This window comes from Lucilia cuprina, chromosome 4 (genome assembly GCF_022045245.1).
Source record: "Lucilia cuprina isolate Lc7/37 chromosome 4, ASM2204524v1, whole genome shotgun sequence".
Classification (NCBI taxonomy): domain Eukaryota; kingdom Metazoa; phylum Arthropoda; class Insecta; order Diptera; family Calliphoridae; genus Lucilia; species Lucilia cuprina.
This window is the reverse complement of record NC_060952.1, coordinates 68,234,378-68,262,377: the sequence shown is the minus strand read 5'-3', so window position 1 is coordinate 68,262,377 and position 28,000 is coordinate 68,234,378. Positions and strand designations below refer to the sequence as shown.

Here is a 28,000-nt window from a genome sequence, read left to right as displayed (position 1 = left end):
TCCATTAATACGTATCTGGGATATACATATGGGGAATTTGGTATTCCAGAGCTTTTGTTTTCGCTGAGTTTATATCGAGTAAGTTTTTTCGGATCCAATTGTAAATGGAATCCATATAGTAATTTAAACGATTATTACAAATGCTAATTCTAACAAGTTGACATCATACAACAGGTATATATCGTCTGCAAAAACGTATAATTTACATAAACTATTAGATAAGTCAGAAATAAACTAACTCATTTAAATATAATTGAAAGAGCAGAGGCCCAAAACAGAGCCCAAACGAAACAAATTGAGACCGATTTGACAAATACGAAAACATTAATCTACACCATTGGCGGCCAAACATGACCTTGAGGGCAAATATTCTCAGCAACAAAAAAACTATACACAAAACAAAAACAATTTAATTTAGTTGCTCTCTTTATGAAATGACACACAGAGAATATTTGCAAAAGCCATTACAAATTAATGTATGAATACTTTTTATAGAAAGATCTATTAGACATACATACATATGTATAATTATTTATTTTTATTTGTTCAAGCAATTATCGTTTAAATTGTAACGATTAAACGATCGACTGTTAATCATTTGAGTACCTATTAGATACATTTAATACACACACACAAACTAAGGAGTGAGATCGAAAAATTCTTAACACACGTTTTTCATTACATTTTTCAACCAATGTATTATTTGCTTTTTTTTGACCAAGTTACCTTTGAAAAACATGTCAGTTATTATGTGTAATGTCAATTATATTAATTTTTTTGTTAATCTGATTAAAATGAATGGCCAGAAAAAAGTGCGTACTGAAATTATTAAATACTAGCTATACCCAGTGTGCTTCGCTACCCTCATCGTAGTGGAATAAAATAAATATCATTATTGTAAATGTATATATATCTGCAATATCAATAATTCCCCTTTTTCGAGTGAATCCCTCGGATGTACTCGCTGTCAATCTTTACACCTCTTACGTCGCTGTGATTTTGGACATGTACTGGATATATGACCTGCCTCTAAAACGTTGAGCACAGAGATTTCATAGTCACCAAGTTTTCCATAATACTCCGTAAATCATTGACTTGTGCAATAGAGTGTCCCGAGGAACAGCCTTTTTAATAATTTCATGTAGGAATACCATTCAATCGATGCGTATTAATGTAAATAATGTATTATTTTTGTAAATTATATAATATATATATTTTTTTGGAATGATCATCAGTTCCCTACCAGCAATTGAAAATCCTGACCGCAGTGTAAGTTTTGAAAAATAAAATATATTAGATTTTTCCGGGATATGTCTTAATAAATCCGCAATTTTGAGCAGATTACGGAAAAAATACTTTTTGTAGAATATTTTTGGTCTACAATATGGTTTTTAGTGGGTTGGAGATGAATATTATTTTCGCTTTTTGTCTAAATAGTTGTCAAAATTGTCGTAATTTTAAAACTCATACAGAAAATATTTAAAAAATAGTTTGGAATTTGGTTTAGTCTATTTTAGAATTTTTTTTTAAATTTATATGTCAATAAATGTCGTTTTGCGGACCAGAAATATACTAACAACATTTTTTATTATTTTTCCCGCGATAAGCACAAAATTACGGAATTTTTGACACGCAATTCGAAAAGATTGCAGAAAAAAATTTTTGAACATTTTTTGAGATCATGATTTTGAATCGTTGGTAGGGAACTGAGAATCTTTTAAAAAAAGTGTTTTATATTTTTCATTTTTAATACATTAATATGCATCGATTGAATGGTATTCCTATGCGAAATTCTTAAAAGGGCTGTTTCTCGGGATACTCTGTTGCACAAGTCGATCATTTACGGCGTATGATGGAAAACTTGGTTACTATGAAATCTTTGATACACTCTCTTGAATACGATCCCACAAAGAATTTAATATTTAGTGTAGAACAATTAATTAATTATGTTGTGAAGTATCATTAACTGATTCATTACTTTACATAGTTTTCTAAAAAGAATTAATTACTCCTAAAAATTATTTAGTTCAATTTGATATATTTAGTTTTGTTATGTTCTGTTCTTAGTTTAAAATGGGTTTAAAAAAAATTACTTAAAAATGCACTAGGCAACTTTGGGTTCATATTTTTCGGCGTAAACTTATTTGTACCAATAAATAAGATTCCAAGCTACAAAACGTATTTAACTGAGTTTCATAAATTCTTGTAGTTCCATTAATAAAAAATAAATAATAAAAAATAAAATTTTTATTGGGGGAAATGGGTTCAAGCGGTCTAGTTCTTAGATTGGCAATTTGTGGCAACACTTTGATATTGAATGGTTATTATACATATTGATGAATAATTTGTGTAACGAATTGTAGGAGAATTTTTGACTAAATTTTTTAAATTTTTTAATTATAAAATTAACAATAATAAATTATATATTTTTTCTTTAAATACAAATTTGATCTAGTTTTTTACATAAATGTTAATAAAATTTTACTCATGTATTAGCAAAATTTGGACTTTTTTATAACAATTTAGCGTCTTTTCTTCATGATAAACATAGACTTAATAAGAAACTTAATTTAATTATTATTTTTGTTAAACTTTTTATCCGATTTTAATTTCCACCTGAGGGTAGAAAACAATGCTATATAGCTGCCCCAATGTGCGCCAGTTTAAATTTGATAATTTTTTTTTATCAAATTTTGAACTTTGCTACATGTTCTAAATTGGAAAGCTGAGATCAGAAAACAGAAACCTTGGAAGCCTTGGTGTGTTTTTAATTTATCCCTAAGTTTTTTCTTAGCCCTGAGGAACATTTGGGTCCTATGAGCAAAATTGTAAAAAAATACAATTTTTAGATTTTCACTGCAATGTTTTGAATTTGAAACAAGTAGGAAAATATAGTCGGGCATGGCCGACCATATATAATACCCTATACCACGGGTGTATTTTTTAAAGTTTTATTTCTCATAAAGAAACTTTTATGTTGCATTTTACCTTAATTCCAAATTATTTAAGCAATTTATTGATAAAAAAAACAAAATTTTCTACATGAGGCTATATATAGGTCAAATATAGACCGATCCTCGGAAAATTTGGGAAAGGGATATATTTTTAAATAACAGTTTGTATTGTTGAGTTTTTATTGCGATACAAATGGTTACAAGTCAATATTAAACGTTTAAGACATTTTTTTCAAGGGGGGTTTGTATGGGGGCTAGGGTCAAAAGGGCCGAAGTTTACATGGACAGCCAGCCGGACAGACGGATGGACATGTCTTAATTGACTCAAAAAAATGATTCTGAACCGATCGGTATACTTTAAGGTGGACCAATATTTTTGTGTGTTACAAACATCAACACAAACGTATAATAACCTCCCCACCATAGTGGTGTAGGGTATAAAAAAGTTGAGTTTTGTTAATAAATAAATTTTATTAAATACTAGCAATTCCCAGTGTGCTTGGCAAAATTATTAGTGATATTCTCTATTAGATTGGGATAGATTTATTATACTGAGCACTGCAAACATGACAATTCCGCTCGTTTCCAAGCAGCTCCTCTCTGAAAGCACATTGTGTTGCGTTTCCAATGCTGTTCTATTTATAAAAATTTATGAAGAAAGTAATAAGTTCTGCTAAGCAAGACATACACGATACTGTGTGCAATATAAGCAACTTGGTTGTAAACAAAGTTGTTTAAAGTTCGCGTATTTCTTGCATAAAAATATTGCACTTTATTCCATAGTTTCAGTTTTTTGTTTAAAAAGTGTTATAAATGTTTATAAACAATTTTATACATAAATAAATTTGTTTGGAAGAACAAGAAAATTTGAGGAACATGCTATTAGAATATTTAGCATACTCCTTTTAGGTTTTTATAGATTTTTATAAATTGACCAGCATTAGAAAACCAGCATATGTGCTTCTTTTCAAAGGTAATCTATATATATATATATATATATATTATTATATATATATATATATATATATATATATATATATATATATATATATATATTATATATATATATATATATATATATATATATATATTATATATAATATATATATATATATATATATATATATATATATTATATATATATAATATATATATTATATATATATTATATATATATATATATAAAATTTCTAACGTTACTGACTGACTGACTGACTGATTGACTGATTCATCATCGCACAGCCTAAACGGTTAAAGCTAAAGAGCTGAAATTTGGACAGGGGGTTATTCTCCCACCAAATAGATCCACTAAGACGGGATTTTTGGAAATTCGAATGTTTAGGGGGTAAAAAAGGGTAAAAACGGGTAAAATCGGTAACCTCATATCTCCTAAACTAGAAAAGATACAAAAATAGTTTAAAGCTTATCGTCGTTCATTTAAAAAATAAGCGGACAGGTGTCTGGTACTTTTTTTCAATTTTGGCCCCTTTAGGGAATAAACGGGTAAAAATTGTATTTTGGTACTTTTTTTGCACCCCATGTATCTTTTAAACCAGTGAACATTTAAACAATATTTTTGACTCCTTCATAACTTGACGAAAAAATAAAAATATAAATTTAGTACTTTTTGGTTATTCGGATGTTTAAGGGGTGAAAATTGTACCTATTTTGGTACTTTTTTCATAAAACATTGATTTTGGTTTATTATCCTATACATATAAATACGTAATAACGGGCTCCCACAACGATGTTGCAACATTTTGGAATAGAATTTTTATTTCGTTAATGGGTAGAAAAAAAGTACCAAAAGGGGTAAAAACTGGAAATTTGATTTTATTCAAACACAATGATCCAATTTAGATAAAATTTTTAGATTTAGAAACACTAAATATGCTAATGAGGTGTTATTTGGAAACCCGGTACCAAGTGATATTTTTTGGTACTTTTTCATTCTCCATCTGGTAGTTTTTGAGTTCTCTTTGATATTGAAATCGAAACATGAAATTAATAATAAAGAGACTTTTTAGTACTTTTTCGTTCTACACAGGTATTTTTTTGAGTTTTCTTTAAAATTAAACCTAGAAGCATGAATTTAAGCATGTAGAGCCCGGAGTAAGTGAGAATCTAAAAAAATGGGACTTTTTGGTATATTTTCGTACTTCGACTGGTACTTTTTGAATTTTCTATAATATTGAACCTAGAAACATGAAATTAAGCATTTAGAGCCCGGAGTAAATGAGAATCTATAAAAGGAGTAGTATCCCAATTGAACGAAAATTGAAAAAGCATACTCTGGTACTTTTTTGTTCTTTTACTAATACTTTTCGAATTTTCTATAATATTGAACCTAAAAACATTAAATTGGACATGTAGCTTCCTGATTGTATAAAAATCTTTATGCGATTTTTTTGGTTTCTGGTTGAAAATTAAACATGCGTCATCCTGATTTAATGAAAATATATAAAAAGGCACTGTCTGGTACTTTTTCGTTTTTCAACTGTTTTTTCTAATTTTCTGTAATATTGAGACTAAAATCATAAAATCAAACTTAAAGAGTTCTCTAAAAGGGGAATTTTTGATATTGCAGATATATATACATTTACAATAATGATATTTATTTTATTCCATTACGATGAGGGTAGCGAAGCACACTGGTATAGCTAGAAAGTTTTAATAAATAATTAATAAAATTTAATTAATACTGTTCCATACAATTGGAAAAATTGTTTTTTTGCACGTGTATGCTATTGCAAGTGTACGATATTTTATTTAAATAACTTTTATCTAATTTACTATTTCTACACACTTTAAAAATATTTGACATCCTTCGGCAAAAAGAAAAATAAATAAATTTTACAACAAATTATTATGGTTTTGTTTTATGAATTAGGGATATTGCCCTACAAACATACATATATTAGATAAATCCACCTTTTATTTATTCAAAAAATCCAGTTAGATTTATCAACTGTATAACTACCATTTTTGCACTATTATTTTTTTTCTTAAACTTAATATTAGCTTACACAATGTTTTTTTTTTTTTTTTTTTTTTTTGGAAATAATGATGACCAAATCGAAATTTTGAACTTCAAAAACAAAAAGTCATTAAAAACCCTCTAATCAACATTAGTAATAATTTATGACCATTTTAATTTTTACCCTCATAACTAACATATCTGTAAGAATCGAAGAAAACCCAAGCAAAGCCGGGTACATTTAGCTAGTGTTTTATATAATTATACTCTCACATATAGGAAATTACTCTCTCACATCTGAGAAATTTAAACTTGTCAGCACACTCAAATGTTTAACTTACGTTTTTGGCCACTTTAAGGATCGTACGCGAAATTGCAGTTATCCACAAAAAAACTGCAATTTTTTAAAATAGTTTTAACGCACTTTTGATTTAGAATTTTGTTTAAATTTCATGAAATGGAAAAAATATTTTGTTTAATTATTGGCATTTCATATTTATTGTGGTTGAATTTTATTTTACAAACAGATTTTCAATTTTTGGTATTGAAAATTCAAACAAATTTAAAATTGTAATTTTTTATAAAACTCTAAATGTTTAGAATGCACCAATACAAATACATTTTTGTTAGGTACTTTTTCACTAACACATGCTTAGAGTTTGGTACTCCTGTCAAAAAGTCAGACTACATGTTATACTTTGCCTATAAGAAAAAAATTAGAATTATTTCGCTCTACTTATTAAAAAATAACAAGTTCTAAAAAATAACAAAGTTATACTCAAAATTATGTGTTATATTATATTTCCGGTTTCTGATGGGTTGGAATAGTGTTAAGAATATTTTTTTCTCTTTAATTATATTTGGTAATAATTTATCCGGCTGTAAATAGAATATATTTTTTAATTTGTAATTATTACATGTTTTATATAATTATACAGTTAATGACATGAATATACATAGATCTAACGATACATGTATTATTGACCAATAAAGCTTTTTATGTATTCATGTAAATTAATAAATATAATACTCAGTTTGTATGGATATAGACCCTAAATAGAGGAAAAAAATAACAAATTGATATAGACCCTAAAAAGGAATTATTGTTGTCATTAAAATCTTAACAACTTTTTTTCAATTTTACATAACCACGTATAACTATATAATTTTCTTCAAACATATGTCGAAATCAACCGTGGAAATAAAAAAAATCTATCAATAACAATGGTTTGGCTTATGGAACAAACTAATAATACACTGACGATATATGAATTAAATGCACAATTTTGTATATTTGATTATTTAAATTTTTCAAAGATAAGCACAAATTGAAGAACTTGCAATAATTTGCGCGACATCCCCAATATGTGAATAATGTATATCTGGAAAACAATTCTTGTTAGAATATTCAAAATCGTAGTGCTTTTTTTCATTTAAATTTCTTTTAGGGTAGCAAAGAACACTGGGTATAGCTAATTTTCATATAAAATTCGTACATCATAATTCATCTCTAATAAATGGCGTCTTATATTTTATATGTATTTTCCAGAGACTGATTTTCCATATAAGCAAAATTTTTGAATTGTTTATTTTAGTTAAAAAAAGAAATCATAATAACAGTAATAAAATGATTTTTGTTTATATGCTTTTGTTTGACTTTTACTACTTTTTGTTATTATACCCTACAGCTTTAGTGGGAAAGGTATATTGGGCTTGTGCTGATGTTTGTAACGCACAATAATATTGGTCCTAGACCATACATCGGCAGAGCGTAAAATTTTCTTTCCACACTAACACTACTTCATTTGAGTTTTTGCATTCCATGCACTGAAAGAAAAGTTTGTTAATTTGTCTTACTGTATTTAGTGTAGTGACTTCACTACTTTACTGTGTACTGTATTATAAATAAAAAAACATTAAAATTTCTGGATTTTTTATGAATAGGATTGGAAAAAATTTAAACACGACCTATTATTTTTGAACATTGCTCTCGGAAATGCATTTATTTGCAATTTTAAATACAAAATGATTCTTAATATATACTTCATGTAAATAAAAGTAAATAAATAATGGAAGATTTTGAATAATGAAACAAATAATGGATCATTAGGTGTATAAAAATATCCTCCAAGAACTTATTATTATTATTTACGGGATAATGTTGTAAATAGGCTTGTATATAAAGAATTTACATAGTAGCGGGTATTACATTTGTTTAGCAGTTCATGTTGTTGATTCACCTTTATTAAAATTCCCATTATTATTTACAATTACTCAGAAACAAATTTTTCAAATAATTTTTTTTACGTATTAATTGATGATTTTTCTTGATATATTTTAAAATTAAAATAAATATTAAATATCAAACATTCTCATATGCGAAAATAACTTTCGGCAATCAAGAACTTATCTTTATGTTTAACAACAGAGATTTCTCTATGTGCAACTCCATCAAAAAACTTCCAAGCTCTCAAAAAACTTCCAAGCTCTCAAAAAACTTATAAGCTCTGTAAATAAAAGTAAATAAATAATGGAAGATTTTGAATAATGAAACATGTAACTTATTATTATTTACGGGTTAATGTTGTAAATAGGCTTGTATATAAAGAATTAACATAGTAGCGGGTATTACATTTGTTTAGCAGTTTATGTTGTTGATTCACCTTTATTAAAATTCCCATTATTAATTACAATTACTCAGAAACAAATTTTGTTTTTTATTAATTCTCTATGTGCAACTCCATCAAAAAACTTCCAAGTTTTCATTCTCTTAGTTTGGAAGTAACGTACGTTTGTTGGAAAATAAACCAGAGAGCTCACTTAAAGTATACCAATCTTATTAATTCTCAATGTGCAACTCCATCAAAAAACTTCCAAGTTCTCATTCTCTTAGTTTGGAAGTAACGTACGTTTGTTGGAAAATAAACCAGAGAGCTCACTTAAAGTATACCAATCTGCTCAAAATCATTTTCTGAGTCGATTTAGCTATGTCCTTCCGTCCATGTAAACCTTGTAATCAAACTAAAGGTCGCAATTTTGAAGATAATTTAATGGATTTGGTACATGAACTTCTATTGCCCCAGGGATGAAGCCTACTGAAAATGGTTAGGATCGGTCCATTATTTCACATAGCCCCCATACAACTGAACCCCCGAATTGGGCTTGTAAACCTTGTAATCAAACTACAGGTCGCAATTTTGAAGATAATTCAATGAAATTTTTCACATGAGCTCCTATGGTACCGTAGACGAAGGTGTAGAGTAACAATCATTAAAAACAAGTATTATTACTTGTTTTTAATGATTCCAGTTGATATGTATGTCAATTTTCATAGTGTATAATTCAATGTCGAATAGATCAGCGCCGTGTTAAAAATTATAAAAATACATGGTATGAGGATACCTAAACCATTCTACTGAAATTTTTTCGATGGTGACCAGTGTTTTTCATGAATTGTTAACCAAAACGTACCCTAAACCAAAGTATAACAAGTAGTTCGACTCTTTGACAGCAGTACCTAACTCTAAGCATGTGTTAGTGAAAAAGTACATAACTCTAAATATGTGTTAGTAACAAAAATGTATATGTATTGGTGCATTCCAAACACACAGAGTTTTAAAAAAAGTTACAATTTTAAATTTGTTCGAAATTTCAATACCAAAAATTGAAACTCTGTTTGAAAATTAAAATTCAACAACAACAAAAATGAAATGTCAATAATTAGAAAAAAATATTTTTTCCAGTTTAGGAAAATTAAACAAATTTTTGTATGAAAAGTGAGATAAAATTATTTTAAAAAATTACAGATTTTTTGTACACAACCGTAATTTCGCGTACAATCCTTAAAAGTGGCCAAAAAAGTAAGTTAAACATTTGAGGGTTTTGACAAGTTTGAGAGATGTGAGAGAGTAATTTCCTATATGTGAGAGTTGGACTACTTGTTATACTTTGCCCCTAAACTAAGGTTTTTATACAAAATCAAATAAAAAATTGAATTAAATAAAAAATTCACAGTGGAATCAATTTCAATTTATATGGAAAATTGCATTGTATCTCATAAAATTTTCAAATCGCAACATTTTTATATCGGAATGAGCTTCCATTCGAAAAGTCAATGATACATACATACTTACATACATATATACATACATACATACATACATACATACATACATACATACATACATACATACATACATACATACATACATGCATGCATACATACGTACATACATACATACAAACATAAAAACCTAAGATGTCAAAATATTTCAAAACCAAAGTGGACGATTTATTTTCAATCTCTGGTATTTTCAATTTATATTCAATATTTTCGTAACTTTTATTAGATAGCTGCACTGCTGTTGTAGCTGGCGTTTCAAAAAAGGGTGGCAAACGATCAAAAGCAGAAGTTAACGCCCTTAAGGATTTTGGTATAGAATATGCCAAGACAGGACGGGCATCTTGTCGGGGTTGTGAGCAGAATATACTAAAAAGTCAAATAAGAATTCGTAAAACGGTTTACGACACTGAAGTTGGAATGAAATATGGAGGTCAACCCTTGTGGCATCACGTTGAATGCTTTGCTCAATTGCGCGGTGAATTGGGATGGTTTGATACCGGTGAAAATTTACCTGGCTTTAAAAGTCTAAAGAGTGAGGATAAAAATGATGTCAAAAAGGCATTACCGTAAGTAATATTTTCATTGTATGCATTTTTACCTGATGAAATCAATGATTGTTATAGGATAATTAAAAGTGAAGATTGCCCTCCAGCAAAGAAGGCCAAAATGGAGAAATTAGATGAGGAAGATGAAAAGTTGTCTAAAGAGGTGGTCGAAAACATGAAACAACAGAACAAGCGATTGTTTAAATTTCGGGATCAGATCAAAGATGAAATGAAAAGAAATGATATAATACAATTATTAGAGAATAATGGGCAAGAGCCTGTAAAAGGCGATTCGGAAAAACTGTTAGATCAAGTAGCAGACCTTTTAACATTTGGTGCTATTTTACCCTGTCCCGAGTGCAAGGGTAGACAATTGCTATTCCAAAAATCAGGTTATTTATGTAATGGTCAATTGACAGAATGGACAAAATGCACAAATCTAATAAAAGAGCCGGAGCGCAAAGCATGCAAAATTTCAAGCGATTTTAAATCTCAATATCCATTCCTAAAAAATGTTCGTAAGGCACCGGAGATACGAGTCATCCAATATATTCCACCAAGTGCTTTAACAGTTGCTAAAAGTATTTCAGTTAAGAAAGGAGATGAAGCTGATGGGTAAGTATTCAAGCTATGATTATTCCAAACAAAAATAATGTTTCAAGATTTCCATTTCTGCTACAGACCTAAAGTAAAGCGTGAACGCCCTCCGTTATACAAGATGGAATTTTCATTATATGGCATAGACGATGAAGATGAAATTAAGAAACGTATAACTAAACTTGGCGGAAAATGTGTATCGAGTATAAAAGAACATACTACTGCTGTATTATCTACATCTGAAGAAGTTAAACGTATGGGAAGTCGTATTAAAAAGGCTAAAGAATTAGGATTGCATGTTATACCAATAGAGTATTTAGATGCAGTTGAATTAAATGGTGCAGGCGCCATTAATTATATAAGCAGCATGTCTTTATGTGATTGGGGTACCGACCCTGCTGCTAGAATCCAACAAGATGAAGTTAAAAGTTCTAAATCGAAAAGTATTTACACCAAATCAGTGCCGAAATCTATGACACTTAAGATCAAAGATGGTCTTCCTGTTGATCCAGACAGTGGTTTGGAGGATGTTGCCCATGTATACGTGTCTAAAAATAAGGATAAATATAATGTTGTTCTTGGCAAAACTGATATCCAAAGTAATAAGAATTCATATTATAAGTTACAACTTTTGGAAAGCGACAATAAAAATAGGTACATATGTTTAAAAGTAAGGCACACTATACAAACATGCTAAAAATTAAAGTATGTTTTATATTTTGCAGATATTGGGTATTTAGATCGTGGGGTCGTATTGGAACCACAATTGGAGGAAACAAATTGGAAAACTTTGATAATCTTATGTATGCTATAAAATCTTTCAAGGAATTGTATTTGGAAAAATCAGGAAACCATTTTGAAAATCGTCATAATTTCGAAAAGGTAATTCGTTAATTTTCAGTGGTTTCATAACATTATAGTTAAGTATTCTTCTCATAGGGTAAACTATAAAATCTTTTCGATGTCCATAGATCAATTTATGCAAACTATCCGAGACTTTTTTTAATTATTTATTCAAATAGTCGAGCCATATACGATTAATATAAAAAAATTTACATTTATATAATGAATAAACTTTTAGAAAAATTTTAGTTTCGTTGACAACTTCCATAACATTCATAAATATATTGAGCTTAGTATAAAGAATATTAGTTGACTTATTGCCAAAAATACTAAAAATACTCTATTGAATTTTCCACATTTATGTTGTTTATTAAGTTTTGCTGCATATCATAAATTAATGTTGAAAAATTGAGTCCTTAGAACATTTATTAAATAAAATAAAAAATGTTTCTTCAATGTTTCCATCTTTAATAATGTTAAAAAACAAGTTTAAAATATTTGGGCTTTAGAAAAGGAAAAATCGGGTTTAAAGCACCGAAATACAGACATTAAGTCTGTTCGCATACCCCATATTTTTTAACAATTGTTACTAGATTCCGTTCGTGTATATTTGAAAACTGCAATAAGAGAGTAAGAGAGCGTTAAGAATTGCAATTCGTGGATAGAAAATTATTTGATTTTACTCCTTTTTTGGTCCCTTTCTATTTCATGTTTAAAAAATAAGTATAGCCTTTAACACTCTCCAAGTATTTAATTAAAAAAATTAATAATATGTATATGTGCATTGTTTTAAGGTTTCTGGTAGAATGTATCCTATAGATATTGATTATGCTGAAGATGCTAAAATTGATTTGTCTGCCGAACATGGTGTCAAGTCGAAACTTCCGCAACCAGTTCAAGATATCATTAAACTTATGTTCGATGTCGATACTATGAAAAGAACAATGATGGAATTTGATTTGGATATGGAAAAAATGCCTTTGGGCAAATTAAGCCAAAAACAGATACAAACAGCGTATAAAGTTTTAACTGAAATTTATGATCTTATTCAAAAAGGTGGTTCCAATGCAAGTTTTATTGATGCTACTAATCGGTTCTACACTTTGATACCACACAACTTCGGTACTCAAACTCCACCATTGCTCGACACCAGCGAGCAAATTGAAAAACTCCGTCAAATGCTGGACTCACTTTTGGAAATTGAATGTGCTTACAATCTTCTACAAACTGAAGACTCCAAGGAAGATGTAAACCCCATCGACAAGCACTACGAACAATTAAAGACGAAACTGGAACCAATAGACAAGAACAGCGAAGAATTTTCTTTACTTCAGAAATATGTTCAAAACACACACGCTGCCACTCACAATATGTACGAATTGGAGATCGTGGATATTTTCAAAGTGGCCCGTCAAGGGGAAGCTCGCCGTTACAAACCATTCAAAAAGCTCCACAACCGTCGTTTACTTTGGCACGGTTCTCGCCTTACCAACTTTGCTGGTATTTTATCTCATGGTTTAAAAATAGCTCCGCCAGAGGCCCCCGTAACTGGTTATATGTTCGGCAAAGGTATATATTTTGCAGATATGGTCTCAAAGTCTGCAAATTACTGTTGCACTAGCAAGCAGAATTCAACTGGTCTTATGTTACTATCAGAGGTTGCACTTGGAGACATGATGGAATGTACTGCCGCCAAATATGTTACTAAATTGCCAAAAGATAAACATAGTTGCTTTGGTCATGGACGTACAATGCCTGATCCCAGTGAATCTGTTATTCGCGAAGATGGCGTTGAAATTCCATTAGGCAAACCAATTACCGATGACAATCTTAAATCATCTCTATTGTACAATGAATTTATTGTGTACGATATTGCTCAGGTTAACATTCAATACATGTTCCGTATGAATTTTAAATATAATTTAAATTAAGAAATCATCAAATGTTTAAATTAATAAACATTTGCTGAATATTATTCGTTATTCTACTACTAATGTTTTGTATGAATTGTTTTTTTTTGTCAATGTCATAAAATGGAATTTATTAACATACTATTCACCATGGTATAAATATATTAGAAGGTAGTTTCAATTTGCCTTAATGTCAGTCTGATTAACCATCTGACAAGAAAGGCGATTTGAAGTTTATGTATAAAATAAAGCTACCATATTCATGAATATTAATCCCACATTTCATTTTAAATATTCAAACTTAAAATAAATAACAAATATTTTAATTCAAATAAAAAAAAAATTTAACACAACAAAAAAATATTTTTATAAAAATGAGCTGTCTTTTTCCGAAATGCGAAAGCAAGAAACACCATTCAAGCGTTTCAAATATACATTTCTTTAAAATACCTACTATACCGTATATACGCAAAGAATGGCTAAAGTTACGTATGTTAGATTTTTGGTTGAAGTTTATTCGTAATATTTCCATTTGAAAGGTGTGCAATATCGAAGAAGACGATTTGCCAGGTGAACCTTTAGTATGTTCCCTACATTTTTCCAGACAAGATTTAAAAAATAATGAGAAGAATGTTCGCGTCAATAGAAACGCTATTCCAATGTGCCCAAGGTAATTATTATTTTGTGTTTTTTAAACAAATGATTTTTATTTTAAAAGGTCTAACGGAAGGAACTAAGGTCCCTAATCAATCCTTAAAATTAAAAAAAGACATATACGATTTAGCCCAGACGAATATTAAACTGGGTCTTTATTAAATCTAAGATGATCTATCTATGTCAGTCCATCTGTCTGTTGAAAGCACGATATAGTCCGAACAGAAAGAGCTAGGGTAAATATTCTCTATTGCTTGAATATTCTCTACTGATAAGATATGTTTTGTATTATAAATGAAAATATCGGTTGATGCCTTTACCTAGCCTCCATTACAAAAGGCCCCGGAATATGTTTATACCGTCATATCTGTTTTAAAAATACCTACTTATATACTTAAAAATACCTCTTTATTTTATGGCATACGATTTTCGGCATAACCGAATATAACATTTATAATTGTATTATGTATTATGCGTTTGTGCTGATGTTTGTAACGTACCTTAAACTATAGCTATCGACTCATAATCACTTCCTTAGTCGACTAAGACATGTCCGTCGGTCTGTCTTCAGCATTTTTCCGAATTCGGCATTTAAATCGTTATTTAAAACAAAATAAATTTATAAATGTAACAAAAAAAATGAAAAAAGTTATAACATAATTAACAACATTTTTTTGTACTTAATTGATTATAATTATTGAGATAAAGTTAAGTAAGTAAAACATAATAAAAATCATTATTAATTCCACTAAAGCTTAATTACATTTTGATTTAAAAAGAACGCATTGCAAATAAGATTCAAATTCAACATCCACTTATATATATATATATCGTTGTACATCATTTATGAATTACACATATGTGTTTAAAAATTTCTCAATGTATTTTACACTTTTTCTTAATATGGCAACGCTCTTTTGAATATTTACACAAATAATAAACTTCAAACATCTCCTTTCTTGTCAACAAATTCATATTGAGACAACCTTCTATATTTTTAAATCATGCTATTCACAATACTTACTTTAGTGTAAGATTCGAATTGAAATATCACGTTACGTTTCGCTTTTAATAGAAATAAACGTTATTCGCAATTACTATTAATTTTACTTATTAGAGACTGGATCAGTAAGTATTCTGAATTAGCTTAGAATGGAAACATGAATTAAAAGAATGAAATGTTAAATTTTTAAACTCTCATGCAAAAACGATTATTAAAGTTATCATTGTTAACTTAATAATCGTTTTTGCATAAGGCGGTAAGATATATATTAAAAAAATAAACCGACAGGCGTAATTAAAGTAACGACTAAAATAATAAATAATCTTTTTTGTCATTTTATAATTTCATAAGGTGTCAATATGTTACGAATTTCAATATAAACTTCATTTTTATACCCACCATATCATTCCATGTGTAACAAAAGTTACTAATTTTGCACGCTACCTCTAGAATTGTTCTTTGGGTTGTAAAACTATGGCATTAGGAATACGTTGACAGGTGCCGCAACGGCCCTGAAGTTTACAGCAAGAGGAAAAAGCAAAAAGAAAAAACGATGTCGTAATGTCAAACACAAAAATTGTTTAAAAAATTTAAAAGTTCTCCAGGCCTTAACATGCCTCATAGCAAAAGAAATCAATGTGACAAAAAACTAATTTTTTTGGATATATTCTAAAGAAAACGTTTTGTTTCCTAAAATATATCAATTATTACTTGAATATTAACTCAAACAGGTTCTCAGCTATGGTAAACATATTTTGCAAGGGCCGTTTCAAAACTAAAATAAAATTTGAATTTTGAAACGACCATAGCTGAGAACAGGTTTACGTTATTCTATAAGGACAAAAACTCATATTCAAGTAACTACATATGTATTTTAAGTAATACAATTGTTTTATTAGAATATTTTCAAAAATATGTTTATTTTTTATCACATTTCGAATTCAAGTGCTCTGAGACACGATAATGGCCTGGGGAATTTTGAATAACTTTTACATTTTTCATCCAATTTTTGTGTTTTTTATCTTTTTGTAACGCTAATTCTGTGTTTAATGACAAAACTTTGTGAAAACTGAAAAAATTGCATATTTTCCCCTTGTAAATGCATCTTCAAACTTCAGAGCCGTTGCGGCACCAGTTAACGTAATCCTATTGACCTAATTTTTTGCACAATTTATTTTTATAACCCGTAGAACAATTCTAGTGGGAGACGGCCTGTAGGATACATTTTTTTCCTTCATACAAGCTTGGAGCACTTTAATGTATATGCTGCATATTTAAACTCAGCATATATTTTGCATCCGTTTACCTGCCCTTCGATTCTCCGACACTACCGCCAACGTCGGCTCTGATGAAACTGGTTAAAAAGGCACAAAGGAAAAATAATAAAATTGTAATTGGTTGTGATGCAAAGCCCCACCATGTAGCTTGGGGAAGTACAAACACCAATCTCAGAGGACAAGCCTTATGGATTTCGGAATATATGAATACGGAAATAGTTATTACATCCGACATGGTTAAAAGGATAATCAAGAGCTTTACTCCCTATAAAGCTGCCGGGCAAACTACTACAGGGAGTTCAGCGTACATATATACAGCTGCTTGGGTATAAGTGGTGCCATGTGTACTATTTTAACCAAGGTTCTGGAAACGTAGCTAGATATTAAATCCATTGAAACATATTTTAAATAAGAGACAGCGCACAATTAATGGACAAAAGTAGAAGGAGCAATCGTAGGAAAATAAAATTTGGTAATCAAGTACACATTTACTACGTTAATATAAATTAAATATAAAATGGAGCAAGGATTTAGAATATGAAGAAGTAAAAGCGGGTAAATTTGACAATATGATATCTTCTAAACGAATGTAGATACATATAAACATATAAATAAAATATATGTGTCGTCAAATGCTTAAAAAGTTAGAGGACAGGTGTCTGGTACTTTTTTTTGAAAATTAACCCTTTTTGGGGAAAAATTGGTAAAATGGTATATTAGTAAATTTTTGGTACTATCTGCATAAAACTTAAATTATATTTTTTTACCTATTAATAATTTAAGAATACAAATTTTTAAAAATTCGAACAGTTATGGGTTAAAATATTTTTGTTTTTTAAAAGGAATTTTAAGTGCATTTTTATTTGGACTATTTCGGAATATTTACATATTTATTTATAACTATCAAATCAAAAACGACCACCAAGATTAAATAACAATTTTTGTGACATTAGCTCAATGATATTAAATGCAACTGATTTCTATAAAGTTTATACAAAAGAACAAGCATTATTCCAAATAAATATTATAACAAAATATCATAACAAAAATAATAAAGAGAATTCCAACGATTTACAGTTCATTTTTATGCCCACCATCAAAAAATATGGGGGTATATTGATTTTGTCATTCCTTTTATAACACATCGAAATATTGATCATGGACCCACAAACGTATATATATTCTGGATCTTTATTAAATTATAAGAGCTAGAGAGTGGAAATTTTCCACAAATATTTTTTATAGGTAATATTTGTTTGGTATTGAAAATGGGCACGGTCCACGTTTCAAATAAGTTATATAAGAGTCAAATTCTAACAATCAAATTTTTTGATGATCGGTTCATAATTGAACCTACCCTCATATATGGTCCCCTCCAAAAAATTACTTAAACGCCTATTACTAATTTAAAAATAAGAGTTTAGCGCTGTAAAAATCAGAAAATTACTTAAACGCTCACTACTGGCTTGAAAGTTCGAGTATAGCGCTAAAATTCGGGACAAGTAAGTTTTTTATGAGCACAAATCTCTCTATAGAGTTTTATGAGAACCGTTCCATAATTGATACTTCCCCCATATAAGGCCCCCTTCGGCTTAGTCGAATATAGTACTCTTACTTGTTTAATGATAAAAATATAACTCAGTGTCTCTACTGTGTTATAAATATATTTTTTTTCAATGGAGTGGCAAGAAATTTTCAAATTTATTTTTTTATACCCTACTTTACACTTTAGTGGGGAGGGTATATTCGTCCTATACCCACCTTAAAGTATACCAATCGGCTTAGAATAATTTTCTGAGTCGATTAAGCTATGTCCGTCTGGCTGTCCATGTTAACCTTGTGCGCAAGATACAGGCCGCAATTTTCAAGATAATTGGATGAAATTTGGCACACACGCTTCTTTTGGCCTATTGAAAAATCGTTAAAATCGGTCCATTATTTCGTCTAGCCCCCATACAACCGTACCCCCCAAATAGGGCCTTTTGGCTTATAATTAATTTAAATGATCTATTATCTTAACAAAAGTCGACAAAATTTAGTTTTATAGAACATTAAATGACACTACCGATTTTTGTAATTATCGGGCTTCATTTGACCCTATTTCCCATACAAACTCCCCTTCATAAATTGACTTAAAGGTCAAAATTCACTTACAAATACTAATAACACTTTTAAATTCTACAGAAATAATATTGAAGAAGACTTAACTCCCCCTACCAAAATTTTTAAGGATAGGGCCATATTTTGCCCTACTCCCCTTTGAGCCCTCTTAAAAAAATATTTTTTTTTTTGCCAAAAAAAGTAAAAATAATCCGAAATAAAGTTAAAAAAAACAAACCTAATGCTTTATTTTTTTAATAATCCCCATTTTTAACATACATACTGACTGGTGTAGGGTATCATATGCAATGTTGCCACAACAAACGTTTTTTTCTAACCAAAATCCGAATAAAAAATAACCAAATTAAGAAAAAAGTAAACAAAATTATTTTTATTTGTTTACATTTGGACATTAAAATAATTCATTTTCTGAAGTGGAACTTGTAACTATATTAAATTTCGTCGCTAAACTGCTATTATGAAGACAGTTATGAGCGTTAAAGTAACTTTCTGTAGGGGATTTTATATGAGACGTATGGTCAATGGTGGACTGATTCTCATAAAATCTGACAGAGATATTTTAGTTCCTTCTAAACTTGATTACGTTGAATTTTTTTGCTATATTGCAGTACATTGTGAGCTTTAAAGTCATTTTCTGAGGAGACTTTTTATGAGGGATATAGTCAATTATATACCGATGTTAAGTGAGATATTAAATCTCATGAACACTAAATATAGTCTCAATCCAGAGAATAACGCTATGTTTTCTCCAGATATAAATCAAACATTAATTTTTGAGATATATTTAAATTCTCTGTCTTTGAATATAAAGACATTACTCATTCAGAATAACATTGCTACCATTTCTGGTGCGCAATCATACCTTATTGAGAACAATTTAATGAAGGACGTCTACTTACGAAAAAATTCGTATACAAATAACTCCCGGGAAAAGAATTTCGATAAAGGACGAAAGACGGGAAATTATAGACAGAATAATGATGATAATAGATTATATAGACCAAATCCTCAGAACATGGCCCAACACAGTGGGAATAACTTTGAGAGAAGGGGTTCAGGTCAATATAAGAATGCTGGTTATGACCAAAAGGGTTCAGGTCAATATAGGAATGTTAATTATGACCGAAGAGGTTCAGGTCAATATAGGAATGCTGGTTATGACCAAAGAGGTTCAGGTCAGAATAGACGTTTCGGTTCAAATCAGAACAATAATAATGGACCCGTACCAATGGAGGTGGAAAATATTAACATGAACGAAAATTTTCATGTACCGCCTCCGGATCCCAATTACCGATAGTCTCACTCACAATCAATAACGTTAAAATTAGATGTTTAGTTGACAGCGGAGCTGCAACTACGTTGGGTGACTATGGGATTTTCGAGGGGTTGTCTTTGAAAAGAAGACTTAGGAACAAAATGAGATTGAATACATTAACCGGTACTAAGATGGTAGATGAAGAGGTTATAGTTAATGTCCCTTTGGAGTTTAATGCAGGGGATGAAACTATGTCTGTCAAACTTGTTGATTTAAAAAATAAAGCTTTCGATTGTATAATCGGAAATAATGTATTGATGCCAATGGGTGTCATAATAGATTTCTATAATATGAGACTTTGGGTTAATAATGTCGAAATATTGTTCTATTCAAAGCCGGTTGATGTAAGCTTTGATGAAATTGCAACTTTAGAATTGCAAAACATAGACTTTGGTAACATAGATTTGCCAGAACATTTGAATAATGAGGAAAAACGCAAATTAGATGTGTTTTTAAGGAAAAATAGAGCTACATTCTATCAAGAAGGTCAAGCTCTGACAACAACTAATGTGGTTAAACATAGTATTGTCACAACATCGGATAAACCGGTGTATTCGAAAATATATAGATACCCTAAGGCACACGAAAGGGAAATTGAAACCCAGATAAAGGATATGCTAATCCAGGGAATAGTTAGGCCGAGTAAATCGCCTTATAACTCACCCTTATGGATAGTACCGAAGAAACTTGATAATGATGGTAAACGAAAATGGCGTATTGTCATTGATTACCGAAATCTGAATAATATAACGTGGGAGATAAATTCCCAATGCCCAATATAGATTCTCTATTTGATAAATTGGGTAGGGCACAATATTTTTCCACCATCGATCTTGCGAAAGGCTTCCACCAGATTAAGATGGAAGATAGGGACATTCAGAAGACAGCCTTCTCAACACCAATGGGACATTATGAGTTTATCAGAATGCCATTCGGTTTAAAAAATGCACCCGCTACCTTTCAGCGTATGATGAATTACGTTTTAAGTGATTACATCAATAAAATTTGCGTCATCTATATGGATGATATATTAGTTTTCTCATCTTCATTGGAGGAACATTTGAATAGCCTGACAAGGATATTTTCTGTTTTAAATGAACATAATTTAAAAGTTCAAATGAATAAATGTAGTTTTTTGGCTAGACAAACTCAGTTTTTGGGTCACATAGTTACACCAAATGGTCTAAAACCTTGTCCATCCAAGATTGAGGTAATTAATAAGGTACCTATTCCAGGTACTGTGAAACAAATCAAATCATTTTTAGGTCTTACGGGATACTATAGAAAATTCATAAAGAATTATTCTTCTATAGCCGGACCAATAATAAAATATTTAAAAAAGGATGTCAAGATAAATATTGATGATCCCTCTTACATTGAATCATTCGGAAAATTAAAAAGAATCATAACAAACCCACCAATACTGTCCTATCCGGACTTCAATAAGAAATTCGTCCTTACTACGGACGCTAGTAATATCGCATTGGGTGCTGTTCTTAGCCAGGGTGATAGACCCATTTGTTATGCTAGTAGAACATTGAATAATCATGAGAAAAACTATAGTACAATAGAGAAAGAACTCTTGGCTATAGTATGGGCCGCTAAATATTTTCGTCCTTACCTTTTTGGGACTAAGTTTTTGGTCAACACTGACCACCAGCCTCTCAAATGGTTGACTTCCCTAAAGGAGCCAAATTCCAGATTGAGTAGATGGAAAATTATGCTCGCTGAATATGAATTTGATATCGAGTATGTTAAGGGAAAAGATAATAAGGTTGCGGATTTCCTAAGTCGATTAGAATCCGACGTTGAGGGAACTGAAGATTGTGATATTAAATCACTGTTTGAAATATCGGAGGAAATGGCAACGGTACATAGCCAACAGGAAGATGATGGCAGTGTCAATTTTTTTATAAGTGATTCTGTTGTGAACAAATATAGAACACAAATAAGAATTTCGAAAACTAAACAGCGGGAACACGAAGTTTTGTATAGAAAGTATAATATAGTTTACGTAGGTGAGGGTGATTTGCGTAATGAACATTATTTGAACGATTTATTTAGAAGAACGTTAAAAAGAGGAAGAGTCGGCATATATTCCGAACTTCCAGATAATATGTATTGTATAGTCCAGAGAAGGTTGGAATCGTTGTTTGGTAACGATCGGAATTTGAAATTTATTAAATGTACGAAATTGGCTGTTGACATGCCTAACGAAGAGGAAATGTATGGGATAATTGAGAATACTCATAATAGCGGGAACCATAGAGGTGTTTTGGAGAATTTTGGGGAACTAAAAGACTCCTATTTTTATCCAAATTTAATAAAATATATAAATAAATTTATAAATTCTTGCAGAATATGCAATGAAAATAAGTACGATAGAAATCCTTATCGTAAACATTTTAATCATACTATAACACCTGAAAGACCAAACATGATTGTTCATATGGATATTTTTCAGATTCATAGAACATATTTCCTGACCACAATAGACAGATTTACTAAATTGGGGTCTGTGCATAAAATTACGGATAAAAATATGTGTACGGTCAAGGTAAAGATTCAGGAAAGGATTGCCTTACTTGGCAAACCGGAGTTGTTGATAATGGACAATGAGTTCAATAACGCTTTGATAAGACTGTTTTGTGCGGAAAGGAATATTCAAACGCATTTCACAACAGCATATTCTCATACGGGTAATTCCGACATAGAGAGAATGCATTTGTCTCTCTTGGAACACATTCGAATTCTAAAACGAAGTAACGAAAATGTAGATGTGGAGGAGCTAGATATATTATCAATACCAGGCGCTTTGTCGTTTTTCAGGGAGCTTATCGCGTTCTCAATCTCAGAAAGGGAGGGGTTGCAAGTTAGTATATCATGCCTTTCGACGTGATGGGGACAGTGGCATGTAGATGTGATAGGTATCGTTGGGTTGTTCAGCATTTTCGAATAGTGTGCCACCCAAATATCCAATGGTTCTTCCTTCGATGTTATTAGTTTACCATTGCTGCTCCTTAATGATTTCGTGGAGGAAAATACCTTCCTACCCTGCCGTTTTGTAATCTTATATAAATCGCGGCTCCTGTGCGACTCCGAGGCTGCCTGGTCTTCATTAGCAATGTTATCCGTCCAGCGACGCTTATCCCGCCGAGCACTCCGTTAAACTTCCATGTTCATCCGGTTGTATGACGCATGTAGTCTCTCTCCCACTCCGAGTCTTGGATTTATTCAGCGCTGCTTTGCACTGCCCCCTCTCCTTCAGCAAGTCCCATGTTCCATCCGAAATCCATTCCTTGCGGTCGGATTTTTTGTAGCCAATGATATTTTCCGCGGTGTTGACAAAGCATGATTTGACAAAAGGCCAGTTTACCGTTGCCCGAAGACCATCACTCATCAGGGAGGACCTAACAGCGTTGACGTACTCCACACGCCTTTCAGGGTTATTCAACTTCCTGGTGTCGAACCTTCTTTAAAGCAGATTTTGCTTTTTGATCGCAGCAACTTTCAGCTTGATTGTGGCAACCATCAGGTGGTGGTCACTGTTGCAGTCGGCACCTCTCTTATTCCGCACATCCAGTAGACAGTTCCGCCAGGTTTTGCTAATTGTGATGTGATCAATCTGGTTTTGAGTTATATGGTCTGGAGATACCCACGTGACCTTATGAACCTTTCTATGGGGAAAGAGCGTTCCCCCAATAACGAGGTTGTTCGACATGCAAAACTCCGTGAATAATTCGCCGTTCTCAGACATTCTCCCAATTCCATGGCGCCCCATGGTAGACTCTTTGTTGGTATTATCCGAGCCAAGTTGAGCATTGAAGTCTCCCATAAGTATGAGAATATCCCCGCGATTTACGCCAGACATAACTCTCAAAAGGTTACTGTAAAATTCATCCTTCACGGCCGAGTCTGAGGTTTCCGTTGGTGCATATCATTGTACGCACGTCATGTTCCTGGCTCTTGTGCGGAATCGGGCCGTAATTATCCTATCGGAGTGTGGTTTCCAGTCAATAAGAGCCCTCCGGGCGATTCCAGAGAGCAGGAATGCAACTCCACTTGATCGTGGCTCGTTTGACTGCCTTCCAGAGTATATGAGGGTGCATCCATTATCTGTTTTAAGTTCGGCAGAATCAGGCCACCTAGTTTCGCTCAAACCCATAAATAGCAGATTGTAATTTGACAATTCCCTGCACAGATGGGCTAATTTGGCCGGTTCCAAAAGCGATCGTACATTCCATGATCGTATATAAACATGCATATCCCTTAAAATTTCATTTAAAATCACTGAAAAAATATTAATAATTTTTTAAAAGACCAAAATTAAAAAAAAAATTGATTTATTTCGACATTGAGTTCATATAAGTACAAAAACAATATATATGTTGTTTTTGTATTGTTGTACTGATGCATATACCTGTTTAATATACCCTGGTTCATCTATTATCAATTTAAAATAGCTAATGAAGTAAATTATGGTGAAAAATAAAACATACATACATATTTATAAAAAATTAAAACCATCTAATCTAATTGTTGTTTAAAAAGTTTAACACCGTATACATTGCATACAAAATATGAACAAAAATAGCATCAATGTGGATAAAAAATAAATAAATTGCAACTGCAGCTGCAGGTGCTCATTTTGTTACTGACAGGGGCCGAACCAAAACAATATACTTCAAGTAGGAAAAAACGATCAGCACAACGATGGCGTGTGTGTGCTGTTATTTTTGTACAATAGACACAAACAAATAACGTGAATCTTTGCTGGAAATTGCAAAGTAATGTTGCTATTTTTAGTAGTAATAATATTAAAATGTGAAGATGTTAAAATATTTTTAGTATTATATTAATAGAAATGCGTATTTCACTGCTAATTATTAGTAATATATTAGTAAAATTAAACTGAAGCAAGGTAGTGGCTTCAGTATGGTTGCATCCGATGTGGTTAATACTGTTGAGTGGAGAAGACATAAGTTCTTGTGACATAAGATACATGCTCTCGGGCGAGACTCTGTATCAACATAGAAAAGATGGAAATTTACGTGATTTAATCCAGAAACCTTGTTGCGAATCGTCCAAGATTCCTGGATTAAAGCTATATGAATTTTGGTTTTCACCTCATCCCTCGGGTAGACTGAAGTGACCATTGATGCAGTGGGTACTATTGATGGCACTGCGGTATCCTTATCTGGTAATGGAATATGAGACTGTTTAATTGACACTTTCTAAATTTCCTCGGTTTAAGGTTTAAGTGTTCTTTTCGGGGTTTGTTGTAACAGGCCTTCCAATCGGTATTCAAACGATTAATCGTCGATCGGTTAATCGATCAATTTTTGGCGATTAATCGCTCGAATAAATGAAAATTTCAAATAACAAATAAATCGAATAATTTATATCAATTAACCGGTTAACAAAAACTTATTATTAAACAACAAGTAGGAAAGTATAGTCGGGCATGACCGACCATATAATACCCTACACCATGAGTATATTTTTAACATTTTTATTCTTTATAAAGAAACTTTTATGTTGAATATTACCATAAATCCAAAATATTTAACCAATTTATTGATAAAAAACTAAAATTTCTAAATGAGGCTTTATATAGGTCAAATATGGGCCGATCCTCGGTAAATTTGGGAAAAGGATATATTTTTAAATAACAGTAAGTTTTGTTGAGTTTCATTGCGATAAAAATGGTTACAAGTCAATTTAGACGTTTAAAACATTTTTTGAAAGGGGTTTTGTATGGGGGCTAGAGTCAAATAAGGGCCGATCCTTACGAAAATCTGCAGTGTCATTTATACTAATATAAAACTTATTTGTGCCAATTTTTAGAGAGATAGTAGAATATTTGACGTAATTATGGCATAAAATGTTTAAATCGGGAGGTACGGTTATAAGGGGGCTAGGTCAAATAATGGACCGATTTCAACCATTTTCAATAGGCTTCGTCCCTGTTCCAAAAAAACATGCTTGGTCCAAATTTCATCAAATTATCTTGAAAATTGCGGCCTGTACCTTGCGCACAAAGTTTACATGGACAGCCAGCAAGCCGGACAGACGGACGGACGGACATGTCTTAATCGACTCAAAAAATGATTCTGAATCGATCGGTATACTTTAAGGTGGGTATTGGACCAATATTTTTGTATGTTACAAACATCAGCACAAACGTATAATACCCTATCCACTATAGTGGTGTAGGGTAAAAAAAGGTCACACTTCTTTGACTGTCAAAACTAGAGTGATCTTTAACTAATTATTTTAATGCTTGTTACCAAATTTATGAAAAAAAAGAAGGAAAAGAGAATAAAAAAGGACCGTTAGTATGGTAAAGGGTGTTTCAAAAAAAGTGTTAACGTTGAACATTTATAAATCCTTTTTTATGATAAGCAATATTTATTGGATGATTTTTATAACAATACTTCCGAAACATAGCAATAATTTGTTCTGAATTATCTACTTCTTAGAATGGGTTCATGCTTAATCATTTCAGATTTCTGAAAAGAAATCTTGAAAATAATGATATCGCCTTTACTTCTACATCCATTTTTGAGGAACAGTTTCTAAAAAATTTCTAATAAGTTCTTTAGCAATACATAGTTATACACTAGTTAATTGGAACGTATGAATTCTGGAACTCGTTGATAAATCTCAAAAACATAAGTTTAATAAACTTAATTTCTTTATATAGAAGAGGATTTCACATAAAAATAAATAATTTGTTATATTTGAGGAAAAAATTAACAGAATTTAATTTAAATTAGTGGAAAATTATAATTTTGTTTGTTATTGTAAGAAAAATTTTGTAGAAAAGAAATAACTATTAAAACAACATACACTTGCCTCTTATTAACCGGCCAACTTAAAACCCCAAATAATTATTTGTTGAATAAACCGAATAAGGCAAAAACCGAATAATTTAATACTCTAGTACCATACCAATTTTGAGTGAGATAGTTTAAGAGGCGAAGTAAGCTCTAACTTTATTCTTGGCTAAACTAGGTATTAAATTCTTGTCGATACCTATTAAAAACATAGTTCCCTCATCTTCTTCTTTTCTGTAAAAGACATCCTATTTTCCACTGCAAGCTCAGTATTTTGACCTCCAAGAATTTCCAGTTTACGTTCATTGGCCAGTTTACTGCCCCAGCCTTTGATATAGATAGTGAAATTTAAAAGCAACACATTGTTAGGATGCCAACCATTTTTGCCTGTCGGATTACCGGCATCATAAACTGCATATCAGAGATGTCCCGGTGTCTTCTTCTGGCAACTTTGGCGTAAGATGGCGGCTCTTTTCCACCGTCTACACACTCCTTCCCGTTTTACGGGGCTTCTTTTGAGATACCCTTACCTTCGAGTTTATCTATGCTATCACTCGCCTCTTTCACCATTTGCTCTACTTCATCCTTCTTGGGATTTGCTATAATGGTGCTGTCATTATCATCAGAGGATTCAAAGTCGGAACACATGTATAATGGTTGAGGTAGCTTAGAGCTCTCTCCAAGTACATCCTTCTATTTCATCACTATATTTTGGCAATGTCATGCTGAACACTTAGTCCGCCACAGAGGCCAAGGTACCAACAAGTTTTTAGTTACATATTTGATCCCGTTTTATATAAATGTTTATAAAATTTTACACAGGACTTTTTATAAGAAGTTAG

At 31.2% G+C, this 28,000-nt stretch overlaps 1 protein-coding gene across 2 annotated transcripts in view; it reads left to right on the top strand.

Annotated features, from left to right (window-relative positions):
• LOC111684926 (poly [ADP-ribose] polymerase) overlaps window positions 1–15,700 on the top strand; it is a 32,599-nt gene extending 16,899 nt beyond the window's left edge. For both annotated transcript variants that reach the window (XM_023447157.2, XM_046948705.1), the window contains 5 exons: window positions 10,281–10,620; window positions 10,678–11,214; window positions 11,281–11,850; window positions 11,922–12,078; window positions 12,834–15,700. In XM_023447157.2, coding sequence (XP_023302925.2) covers window positions 10,281–10,620; window positions 10,678–11,214; window positions 11,281–11,850; window positions 11,922–12,078; window positions 12,834–13,970 — 2,741 coding nt within the window. In that variant the 3' untranslated portion in view covers window positions 13,971–15,700. The remainder of the gene's footprint in view (window positions 1–10,280; window positions 10,621–10,677; window positions 11,215–11,280; window positions 11,851–11,921; window positions 12,079–12,833) is intronic.
• The last annotated feature ends 12,300 nt before the right edge of the window (window positions 15,701–28,000 follow it).